Below are 12007 nucleotides of genomic sequence, written 5' to 3'. Positions count from 1 at the left end.
AGAGACAAACTCCCAGTTGAGAGGGTGGCCCAGCTGGGAATTGATGTTCAGGGATCATTTCAGACCCTGGGATGCAGATGCTCTTCTCTCCTGCCCCACCTGGCCGGTGTTTGCCCATTCGTTTTCCACTCCGAACCCACTGGGATGAGCTGCTTGTCTCTCCTGGGATGGACTTTTTGGTTGAGCCTGAGCAGGGACTGACTGCTCCCTCTGGCACCCAGGTCCCAGGAGTCACTGCTGCCAGAGAAAGGGCCCAGCTGCTGGGATTTGGTCCTGGAATCTCCAGGTGGTTTGGGCATCTGGGTCCTTCCTGTGCTGGGGGACATTAGGGACCTGAATGCCTTTTGTCATCAGTCCATGGAGTCTCCTGAGCTTGGGAGGAGTTCCCTTGCCAGGTGATGGTACCTAGAGCTGCAGATACTCAGCACCCAGTGGGACCAAAGCTTTGGATAACTCACTGCTGAATTTTCCAGCATTACAAAGCACTTACTGGTATGTAAACAGGGGATGGTTCCATCCCCCCCTACAGCTCCTGACAGGGCTGCTCTCCATACCTGGGGTTCCTTGGAGAAAGGAAGAAGTCTCAGTTATTCCAGCCGGATGAGGCCAGTTTTTAACTGCTGTTACAGTAGCCATCGACCAAGATCTGTTGGGGTTGTTCCAAAGATGGTTTTGGCACAAAGGTTTTTTTGGACTGGCTCCCACATAAAACTCAGAACAGGAGGGGTTTATTTTTCCCGCTGTCAAATGATCATTTAAGCAGGAGATTCTTAATAAAATCAGTGAGAACTGCCCGTGTAAAATGAACCCTCCTCTCCTCCCTGTATTTTTCTTGCACGGAGTGAAAAGTAAACACTGTCTGGCTTTGAAACACGGCTACTATTTTGACAGGTTCCTCTTCAGAAAGTGCTGCTCGGGTTTCTCTTCAGCCCCGTTGTGCTGTCTAAACAAAGTTAAGATTTTGATTTTGTAAGGGAACTGAAAAATGTGTCTGCCTTCCTCCCGTTACTTGGCAGGAACGCGGCAAATACCAGGTTTGCCTTTGCTTTTCTTTCTTCCTGCGAGTCCTTGGGTCAGGAGGGGTTCCTGGCTTGGCAACCCCAGGACTGTAAATCCTCTGTTAATCCAGACTCAGGCAGGTGCAATGTAAATTCCCTCCCCAGCTCACCCAGTACATTTCCACTGCCACAGCAAGGGGAGAGCTGGGGTTACTCCCTCTGACCCATCCACTCCTTGGCCTCTCTGCCAGCTCTGTTGAGGATTTGCTGCTGGCTGACACAATAAACCGATTTCTTCCTTAAAATCATTGCTCAGCCTATGGGCCAGCCTCTGAAAAACTGCCTGTCTCACGTCCACTTCCATCAGCCACCCACATTTTGGTTTAAGGGCAATATCCTTCCCCCTCTGAAAATTAATAGAACTTTTAGCATGGACTTCTGAGGGACATTGGCCTAATGGAGTAAGTAAAAACTGTTGTAAGTATTTTACTTGGCAATGCAGGTTGTATTTTCATAGGGCATTTGTCCTGTTTACCCAGGAGGAATAAATCCAGTAGGGCTTCAAAGCCATTTAGGAAATGCTAATTTTTAGGTGAATGTCTGCATAGCTAAGAGTTTGCTCCCTGCCTTTCCATGGGCAATCCTGGTCATCTTTCTTGCTCCATGTACTTATGTAATTTTGGGTTTTTTATCACCCCTGCACAGTTTGAGTGTGAGCAGCTGCTGTTGCTGAAAGGTCAAATCGAATCAAGATCAGCCTCCTGGCAGGTGTCCAAGCAGGATTTGGGGTTACTCCTTTGTGAGTCCTCACCCCAAAGCCCTGGTCCAGGGGGGCACCTTGGTGGCTGCAGGGTCTCCAGCGAGTCCCCTGCCTTCAGTGGGGCTGCTCCTGTGGCCTTGCCAAGCTCCTCTCCAAGGCCCAAACCTCTTTTTTATATAACCTACAGGATTCAGATTTTCTTGAAATACAGAGACCATAGCCTAACAGCTCTCCAAAAAGTGGCTGTTGTTCCCCCTTTGTGTTGGAGTTGCTGGCAGGTCTGCTCCAGGTCTCCACTGTGGGGTGTCCCCAGGGGAACTTGTTCACTGCAGCGTCCCTGGTGCCTCGTCTCACACGGCGTTTTCCTTTTTTTCCTAAAAAATGCCAGAACAAACTGGGAAGAGGACAAAGGGTAAGAAAAGTGACCCAAGAAGGAAAGGAAGAGATGGTAGAAAAAATAGTCCTGAGAAGACAGAGAAAAGGAAATCAGTCAACGAAACTGTATTGGGACAACTGGGTAAGTCTGATTTTATGAGTGTGGAGCTGACTCGTGCCACTGGAGACTCCCTGTTTTGGGGAGCAGGGTTTAAGAGTCCCAGCCCCTGATCCCTCCTGCACGTACACGGTGGAGTTACACCTTCCATCTCTCCTTTGTAGAACTCAACCTGAATTATCCAGGTTCCTGTGAGAGAGACTGGGACTGAAATACAGTCCCTGGTGGGGCAGGGGGTGTAAAATCCACCCCCGTAGCCCCAGGATTGGGAGAACGTGTTACAAAACCTGTGATGTGCTGCTGGAGTGTGATTTCACTTTTGGGGGATAAAATCAGACTTACCCAGCCCGTGGTAGGGCTGTTCCCCCATGTCCTCTGTGCTGTGCAGTGATGGTGAGCACAGCACGTGGGCTGGGAGTTCTCATGGCATGTACTGCCCCTGGTCAGGTGCCAGGGTGGGGTGTTGTCTCCTCCAAAAGGACCATGGTAAGGTGCAGGAGGTGCAGGGTCACATCCCATCGTTGCTCACAGGTGAGGGTGATGCAAAGCTGTCACCACAAGCAGCAGACATTGTGGATGTGACTCACCCTGCCCGTGCCACTGCTCTTTCCCTCTCTGTTGCCAGAGTGACTGCTTCAAAGGAAATCCAAAATCAAACCTCATTTTTCCTGCATCCATAAAACCAGCTCTGATGTTGAATCCGTGGGTTTCTGTTTCTGGGATTACAATGCTTGTGCCTGTGCAGGTGTGTGCCTTTGCTAATTAGACCCAGTCCAGCCCACAATGCTCACTCTTGCTCTCAGAGATCATTATTAGGAAGTTTTTCAGCTTTTTCCATTCCAGTCTTAATCTCTGCTCCTCTTCTTCAGCCTCCTCACCTCTCAAGATGTTCTCAGACCTGCCTCCCATGCAGATATAGCACCAGTCCCATCACCACACTGGCTGCCTGGCTCTGGTGCTGGCCCACATGGTGGCCTAGTGGCAGCTGCTCCCTGGGGAACCTGTCACCCCTTGCCTGAGCAAAAATCCTGCTCTGTCACCAAATTTTTCAGCGTATGCTTGGATTGTTTGTCTGCCACCTTTGCACGGGGATGTATTTGCCCCCATGCTGGGATGGGTCATTGCTTGACGTCTTTGCTGAAGAAAGATGCTTGATTTGGATTCAGGGAGGTTCATGGAGTGTGGCATGTGAAGGACAGCTCAGGTTGTCATGCTGTGATCTCAGTGAACCCCAAATTCACCATCAGTGCTGGAGTAAACCCTCCTCTGTCCTGGTGTGGTGTGTTAGAGTTGACCTTCTGAGTGTTTCTCCGGTGCCGGGGAGTTTCGGTGAAGCTGGCGGCAGTGGTGGAGGACAATGTGCATGTTCCTGGCTTCTGAGGCAAATCTTCCATTCTTGTTTTTTCCAGGCTTGTCAACCTCCTTCCCCATCGACGGGACCTTCTTCAACAGCTGGTTGGCGCAGTCGGTGCAGATCACGGCGGAGAACATGGCCATGAGCGAGTGGTCCCTCAACAACGCCCACCACGAGGACAGCACCCCCGGCCTCTCCGAGGAGCTCCTCCAGGACGAGGAGACCTTGCTGAGCTTCATGATGGACCATTCCCTCAGGTCCCCGTTCAGGCAGAGCGAGGCCACAAAGAAAGTGAAAAGCAGAACGAGAACGAACACTAAGAAAAAGCTGCCGCGGAGCAGCCCCCCCGCTGTGGGCGGGGGCCACCCGGAGGGCTCGGAGCCCTGGACTACCAACGCCAGCAACTTGTTGGATGATCCCGCCAAGCCCTTCGCTCTGGATTCCAGGCCGAGCAAGTCGGAGAAAGGGGCGGCGAAGCTTCCCACCGACCGCAAAGGGACGGGCGAGGCCAAAAGGGCGGCCAAGAAGGGCTCTCTCCAGAAAGCCAGCGAGCCTCACGCCCCTGCCGGGACACGGGGCTGCGTCAGCAAGGAGGAGGAGGAGGAGGAGGAGACGCCGCGCTGCGCTCAGCCCGAGCCCAGCCCCGCGGCCAAAGTGCCTGACTCCGTAGGTAGCCCCAAAACCATCGTGCGGTTCAAATTACCAAAGGAGAGCCGGGGGGCGCGGCGCTCGCAGCCCCCCAAGCCCGAGGGCGCCGGCGGAGCTCCCCTGCGTCGCTTCGACGCCGACACGGACGGATACTTCTCCGACGCCGAGATGAGCGACTCGGACGGGGAGTCCCGCGGCGGCCGGGCACAGCGGGGCCAGCTGGACGCGGCCGGCGAGGACATCGTCAGGATGAGCATCCTGGCGTCCTAACTCCTCCCGCCACGAGGCCTCAACCCAGTTCCAACTGCCATGTCCGATTTCTGCCTGGTATCACGGCGAGGGGGGTTTTTAATATGTGTATATAGTTGGAAGTTCGGCACTGTTGTCTTTCTCTTCTCGATACGCCTGAGATACAGCTTCAGCTTCACCGACATCGATGACTGTGACAGCAGCGGTCCCTCCCCGGCTCCCTGCCAGACCCCACTCCCCAGGAACGCGAGCCGGCGCCCGGCAGGACCGATGCCGAGGGTGCCCGGAGGGTGGAGGGTGCCGGTACCCGTGCTTTCTGCAGGGATGACAGTTCAATTAACGGGCATTATTTAATGAGGGGCAGGTTCCTGCCCGGGACGGTTGCCCTCAGAGCAGGGAGCGAGCAGAGGGTCCGGCAGTGATCAGCTGTGGGAGGGGAAATTCCCGCCCGTGTGTGCGGAGACGAGGAAGCAAAATAAGCGATACTAAAATAATTAATGACTAAAGCACAAAAAGCTTGTTGGAGGAAAACGCTTGGGGTGGAAGAGAGCAATGTTACATTTCTATTTTTAGGAAAAAAACCCCCTCGGTCATTATTTTTCCCCTCACCTTTCCATCTGGTCGGGATCCGTCCAGGGGCCAGGATGCAAAATTTCCCCCCATCCCTGCCCCCATTGAGGTCAGGAAAATTGAAGGGATTTACTCAGGTGAATGGATCAGCTGGCAGCAAGCTGGAAAATGGAAACGTGGGGCAGGGTGGAGGAGAAAAGCATCCTTTAAAACCACCGTGGGGAGTCAGGGTTGGTGTAACCTGGGAAGTTGAGCGATTTTTTCTGCCCGTGCTTCTCTGTGACGCTGCCGTGGTCCCACCATGGCGGGCTGGCACGTTTGAAATCCCCTTTGCACACCAAAACAATGGCCCCGAGGCCAAACGTGCCATCACCGAGGGGAAATGGCAACCCTTGGCATCACCATTGTGTTTTCCTACAAAACGCTACAGTGGAAATGGTGAATTTATTCCTCTCCATCCTTTGGGGTTTTTTTGTTTTTTTTTTTTTTATTCCTTAAATCCTGGTTACAAGCTGTTGACTCGTTGTGGAGGGGTGATTCACAGAAGCTGACATTATAAATATTACAATAATTTAATGCATAAAATGTCCCCAATAAGCCTTAAATGTTGTTTAAAAGCCCATGTTACCTATAAGTCAGGCGAATTTCCATGTTTGCACTTAATTGCACCATTACTTCGGTTTTGGCTTCAAAGGTCACAGTTAAGTCATGCTACGTGTTTTATTGGAGTGACCCCAGTGTGAGCTCAGGGAACAAAAAAAAAAAAAAAAGGAATTCACTGAAACTTTTGTTGTTGTGGTCATTTAATTTTTATTATTTTTAAAATATGTTAGTGATGGGGAGGGTCAGTGGGATTTTCTTGTTTGTTTCACTGAAACTTTTGTTGTTGTTGTTTTTTAAAAATAAAAAAATGTTAAAAAATAAATAAAAAAAAAATCACAAATAAAACCAACCCAAACCTGGGACACTTCTGCAACCGGTTAAACCCATCACTAAACAAAAAAAACCTTGCAATTGTCAAACCGATCAGTCAAAGAATTTTGTGGATGCCAAAGAAATATTTTGACAGTCAAGCAGCACAGCCAGAAACCGGAAACTTGTCACTATGAAAAAAAAAATTGGAAGTTATTTAGCAACCAAGGACTAAAGACACACTCATACCACACTGCTGCGGCGTTAGGTTCCAAGCTTGCTCCGAGGGATGCTGCTGCTCCGAGACTGCATCCTGCCGTTTTGGTTTCCGATGCTTTTTGCTCATTTCACTGTGAGCTTTCTTTTTGAAACTCTGAGACTCTTTTCGATTGATGTTTTAGAGTAGATCATCTTTATCAGCCTTCCAAAAGTCCTTATTATTGGTAGAATTTGCAGCACAGGTCAGCGCTGACAGCCCAGCTGATCCCGGGCACGGCGAGCGGCGGCGGCGGCTCCGGGTGGGATGCCCGGCCCTGCCTGAGCCCAACACTCACCCGGCTGAGACTGACCGTGCCTGGGGAGGAATCTTCCTCAGATGGGAAAAATGTGACACGGGTTATTAGTTGGGGGGGGGGGAAGGAAAACAAACAAAAAAAAAACCACATCAAAAAACCAACAAAACAGGAACCACCTTGTTATAAATTAGCATAATCCACTGAGGTTGGAAATGAAAATCTGCTCATTAATTAAGGCTCAGTATGTTCAGATAATGTTAAATACAGTAAATAGGACTTAGTTTATCTTATCAGGCTTGCTAGCTTTAGCTCCAGTATCCTAGTATAAGAGTCATAACAATAATCAATATGCTGCCTTTTAATGAATCTTGCTTCCGTGTGCTTCACTCAATTATGGTTAAAAAAAAAGCAATCCACAAATTTCGCTGTACACAGCTCCATTCATCAGCTTCTGCACTACTTGTCTTCTCAGTACAGGAAAGCAAAAAGGGGGACACTTTAAAGAACAACCAACCCTGCACCACCAGCACCGGGCAATAAACCAGTTTGAGAGACTCCCAAAACATCAGGCATCGTGTTTTGCCATAAGGAGATGGCATTTAGGTGGGGAAAGCTGAGGGGGCTGGTGGGGCACAGGGAGAAGAATGGGATGGTGGGACTGGAGAGGAGGGAAGGGGTTCTGGTGAGCCATGGGGCTGAGTGAGGGCTGGACCGTGGCAGGAGGGCTGCGGCCACCCCGGAGCATCCCCTGCCTGGTGCGTCCTCGGAGCAGGGGAGTCTGGTGTTCTGGAGAGAAAATGCACAAGGAAAATATTTTTGATGTTAATGTAAATGTATTTTGAAATGAATAGAAAGAAGAAGAAAAAAAAAAGGTTTATTTTAGTAGAGAAATGTTGTCTTTTAAGATGTATAAACTGCAGGAATCGACGTTTGCACTGTAAGAGCACCTATTTCCTTGGAGAAGCAGCAGCTGTTGAGGTGAGGATGCACAAGGCATCATGCCCTGATGGAGCACAGCCCCCTACACCAGCCCCAGCCCCGATGGCTGTGGAAGTTTCCCAAGGGCAGCTCCCATTCCACGCTCCCATTTTCCCCACACCCATCTTTCAGTTATTTTTCTTTCCTGTTTTGGCTGTGGAAGTTTCCCAAGGGCAGCTCCCATTCCACGCTCCCATTTTCCCCACACCCATCTTTCAGTTATTTTTCTTTCCTGTTTTTTTTTTGCTTGCACCTCTTTGATGGGGTCAGGATGCCTGCTGTCCCACGGAGCCCGCCCCGAGGGGGGATGCAGAACAGAGCTGGGAGGGATGCAGGATGCAGGAGGAGGATGCTGCTGCAGGGCAGGACGTGAGGTTTGGTTGTTCTTTAAAGAAATCCCCCCCAGTTTGCACCATTCCACATCCAAAACAACCCACTTCACATCAGTTACAGGAAACGATATGAATGTCGCAGGAGGAGAAACCCTTCTGTTTTCTTTGTTTCAAAGAACGTGATGTGCCATTTGTTAATACAAAAGAGAAATATTGAAAATATATTGAAAAGAGCAATTTTAAATTATTTTTGGCTTATGTTGCAATATTTATTTTCTTGTATTAGAAATTCCTTTGTAGAGAAAAAATGTATTTTTCATTAATGCAAAAACCTATTTCTCCTTTTTGTACATTTTCCATGTTAGTTAATCCTTAAAGCAATATAATGTTATCAAACTCGTTCTGTGTGAGACTGTATTATGCATGCTATTTGTGTTGCCTTGGAATAGCTCTGTCTGCCATTATTTTCATCCTGTTTAGATACAGTGTATGCTTTAATACACATTGGGACCATGGCCCATTGCTTATGAAAAACCCCTTTGCATTCCTCAATGTGTTGGCAAATGCAGTCAATAAAGCAGTGTTTTCTGTGTACCTCGTGTTGTTGGAGTGAGCAGTCACAGAGCAAACTCACCCAGGGACAGGAGAGCCCATGGAGCATCCCAGGGATGCAGCTCTGTGGGGATGCAGGGCTGGGTCAGCCCTGCTGGTGCAGCCACTCTACCTGAAAATAGCAAATTTGTGAACTTCTGTTGCATTTCCATTTACATTTCCATCACCAGACCTCAGCCAGCCCTTGGAAAATGCAGCTGGAGACATTTGTCACAGCTGGAAGGGCAAGCCCAAGCAAGAGGATGTTCACAGAGTCCCCCATGCCCAAAAGTTTCTGTAATTCGAGGTAACCACCTTTCTCCTGGCGGTTTAAGTCTTGTTTTGCAGATTTGGAGCAAAACCCGCAGGGGAAGCTCTGCTGTGAGCTGGGATGCTCAGAGGAACAGCTTCTTGCACCAGGAGCTGGTGTAGCAGGCAGGGAAAAACGCTGCTAGATTTGCTATTCGTGGGAGCAAAGGCAAGCTGTGAAATCCAAATTACTCCAGCAATGTGTTGCTGTTTGTCAGACACTCCTCGTTCTCCTGATGATACCAACCAGCAACCTGATCTAGTGGGTGGCATCCCTGCCCATGGAAGGGGATTGGAAATAAATCTTTCTAGGGTCCCTTCCAACCCAAACCATTCTGTGGGTCTGCTGCTGTGGGCTGTGGTTGCTGGGCCCGACCCTCCACCTGTGGAGTGTGGTGGGAGCACAGGGCTCATCACAGAGCTTTAAAAACTTGAATGGGATCCACATCTTCCTGTGAATACTTGGCTGGCTTGGAGGCCACAGGCAAGGGTGCAGCCCTGTTTCAGCAAATACTGGAGTCATCAAAGAATGGCTCTTTTTTTTCCTGCCTTCTTGGCATTTCCTGGTACATTTTTCTTCTGTAAAATTGGCCACGTGTCCAAGCTGCTGAAGAAAAATGAGCTGTTCAATAGACATACTTGGTGCAATTTATTAGCAAAGTGATTAATCAGGGAAATCACAGTGCCTGGTGAAGACAGCACAAAACCCATCAATCTGAGATGGGTTTTCTGGGCGTTGAGGGGAAGAAGAGGGGGAAGTTCACCTTAAACTGTCATGGGCTTATATGTCACTCTTAAAGGAAAAGGCAAAGAATCAGTTTATTGCAAATGAAGGATTTTATTACTAGGCTGTGTTATTGCTCACAGCTCTCCAGGCACCCCAGTGATGAACTCAAACTCCTGGCTGGTCCCAAAACCCCACAGTGCAGGCACAATGCCCACAGCAGCGTGCATGAACCTGCCTGTACAAAGCCAGTTCAAGAGTTGTCTTCTGTAATAAGTTTTTCACCTGTTTTAGGCAGGGAGATATTAATAGAGTTCAATTCCATAAAGCAGGGAGCGAGGCCAGCCTGCCTGTCATGGCTTAACTCCAACCTTCCCAACTCCCAGAATGTCTGAGGGGATGATGCTCACCCCAGACACACCTTGGAGATCTGATTGATGCTTGCCCTTACAAAGTGGCAAGGATTTTGTCTTCAAAATATTTGAGGTTATTGGAAGAGGTTGCCAAATTCCTGGGAAGGTACATTCCTGCCTCTGGCACCTTAGACCAGAGATGTCTGGGATAGTCTGGATGGATTTATCATGGGCAGGGATGGACAGACCTGGGGCACCAGTGCTCCACCAGCAGCACCACATCATCCTTCTCCTACAGCTCAGCCTGAGAAATGATTCCCCAATAAAGGTAGAAAAAGCCTTTCTTAGTAATAATCTATATTTATAGGCACTTAGAGCACATAGGGTTTCCCTTTGTTGCTCCCTTGGGGTTTGCCTGCAGTATCCTCATCACAGGTGGTGCTGAGTACCTCAATCTGGAGTGAGCAGCCAAAGAATCATTTCAATTTAATTGCAAAATAAATGTTAGGCTAGTCCCTATATGTTTTGCATAAGGATTGGAAGTGCCACCATAAATACTAATGGAGCAAATACACCCCGGTGTCAGTAAATCATCAGCAACGGATGTGGAAAGGAATTAATTTCCCTTCAGCTTCTCCTGAAAGAATTGCAGTAAGACCTTGTTTTATTGTGTTTGATTAAGTGCTGGTGGTATAACATAATTTCCCCTAACCATTAAAACCGCTGGTGTTGTACTTCTGCGTAAACGCCTCTAATGTGATGAGAGCATATTTAATATTTACTCTTCCAAAGTTAATACTTTTAGGGGAGACATTTTGTGCTCTAAAAATAGTTCCTTGGCCTTGGATTTCCATGTAGGGCTGAGAAATGATGTGTCTGCTGTGATTGCAACAGATGAATAAGAAAAGAAAAAAAAAACCTCTAAAAAAATAAACAAACCTATGACTAACCCACAAAACAAGGGAAAAATCCCACTGCAGCCAATGCCCACCCTGGCTGATCCAGAGGGTTTCACAAGTGCTGTCTCTGCTTTGATGTCTTGCCCGTCCCAAAATCCACTTGACAAACTCAATTCCCTGTTCATTTACTGCACAAGTTAAAAATAGACCCATGGAGGGTCTAACCAGGCACTTTTTTCATGGAAGATTTATTCAGGGACCTTTTCTCATAGAGGTTTATCTTGGGGATGGGATGGGACTGGCATTGCTTGCAGGCAGCTCTTTCTTCTCCTGTGATGGCCCCACATGGATGTCCAGATCCACCACGGAGTCCTGGTGGGGAAGTGCTCAGCCCCCAGCCAAGTTCTGGGGGCACAGGGGGGCCACAGCTTTGCCTGTATCCATCCCTCACCCACGAGAGGATTCTTTGGGCATGAATTCTGGACCTTGCCTGCCATGGGGTATAAATCATGCAAACAGCAAACAGTTTTTATGGGAATCAGGAGGTAAGAGGAACGTAGCTCCCTTCCAAAATCAGGACTCTGGTGCTGGGGGTGTTGTTTGTGCTGTAGGTGCCCTGAGAAACGAGCCCTGGGGGTGTCTGTGAGCTCTGCTGGTGTGTGCAGCGGTGGGATGGAGTTTCCCAAAGTGGTGGGATTTTGGCATTTCCCTAAGCCTTGGGATAGTGTTTCCCAGCTAAACTCACTCTGCTGCACATCAGATGCAGTGTTTTCCCTCAGGAGTAGCTGCTGTACATTCAGATGTAATAAAGATTAAAATAATTGACTGCCTGTGCTTGTATTTTAAGTGGTGCTTTATAATGCTGACACTGAGCAGGAGGAGAAAATGCAGAGGTTAAAATAGTGCTGTTACACTGGGTCATTAGCAGCCCTGCAATGAGCTCTGGAGGGTCGGATCGATGAAAGGGAGTTTTTCCTGAGAGACAGGCAGGTCAAAAAGCAAAATAACAGATCTGCAGCCATAACTCCTGGGAAAATGATTCTCAGGAGGGAGATGCTGTGTTTGTTCAGGACCCTGCTGCTGTTAGAGCAGGACACCACCATCCATGTGGGAATGGACCTGCTGTGTGCTCTGCCTCCATCCAAGCTTCTCCCCGTGCAGGCTGGAATGAAGCACCCTGCAAGAGAGAAAATTCCCTCCAGAAAACAAGGTACCAATACCCCTTCCAAGAATGCTCGGCTAAAAATAGGTGTTTGTTGTATGGGATACCACAAATAACACTCACACTGCACAGAGGGACTGGCAGGCGGGGGATGAATTCC

At 48.8% G+C, this 12007-nt stretch overlaps 1 protein-coding gene across 2 annotated transcripts in view; it reads left to right on the top strand.

Annotated features, from left to right (window-relative positions):
* JADE2 (jade family PHD finger 2) overlaps positions 1-5879 on the top strand; it is a 70600-nt gene extending 64721 nt beyond the window's left edge. The window contains exons 11-12 of one of the 2 annotated variants that reach the window (XM_017834598.1): positions 2147-2275; positions 3661-5879. In XM_017834598.1, the coding sequence (XP_017690087.1) occupies positions 2147-2275; positions 3661-4523 (992 nt within the window). In that variant the 3' untranslated portion in view covers positions 4524-5879. The remainder of the gene's footprint in view (positions 1-2146; positions 2276-3660) is intronic. The other variant, XM_017834599.1, reaches the window with a different exon arrangement.
* Positions 5880-12007: the final 6128 nt, after the last annotated feature.

The sequence above is a fragment of the Lepidothrix coronata genome, unplaced genomic scaffold (assembly GCF_001604755.1).
Source record: "Lepidothrix coronata isolate B3197 unplaced genomic scaffold, Lepidothrix_coronata-1.0 Scaffold236, whole genome shotgun sequence".
Lineage (NCBI taxonomy): Eukaryota > Metazoa > Chordata > Aves > Passeriformes > Pipridae > Lepidothrix > Lepidothrix coronata.
The sequence above is the reverse complement of the archived record's forward strand: the minus strand, read 5'-3'. Positions and strand labels throughout refer to the sequence as shown.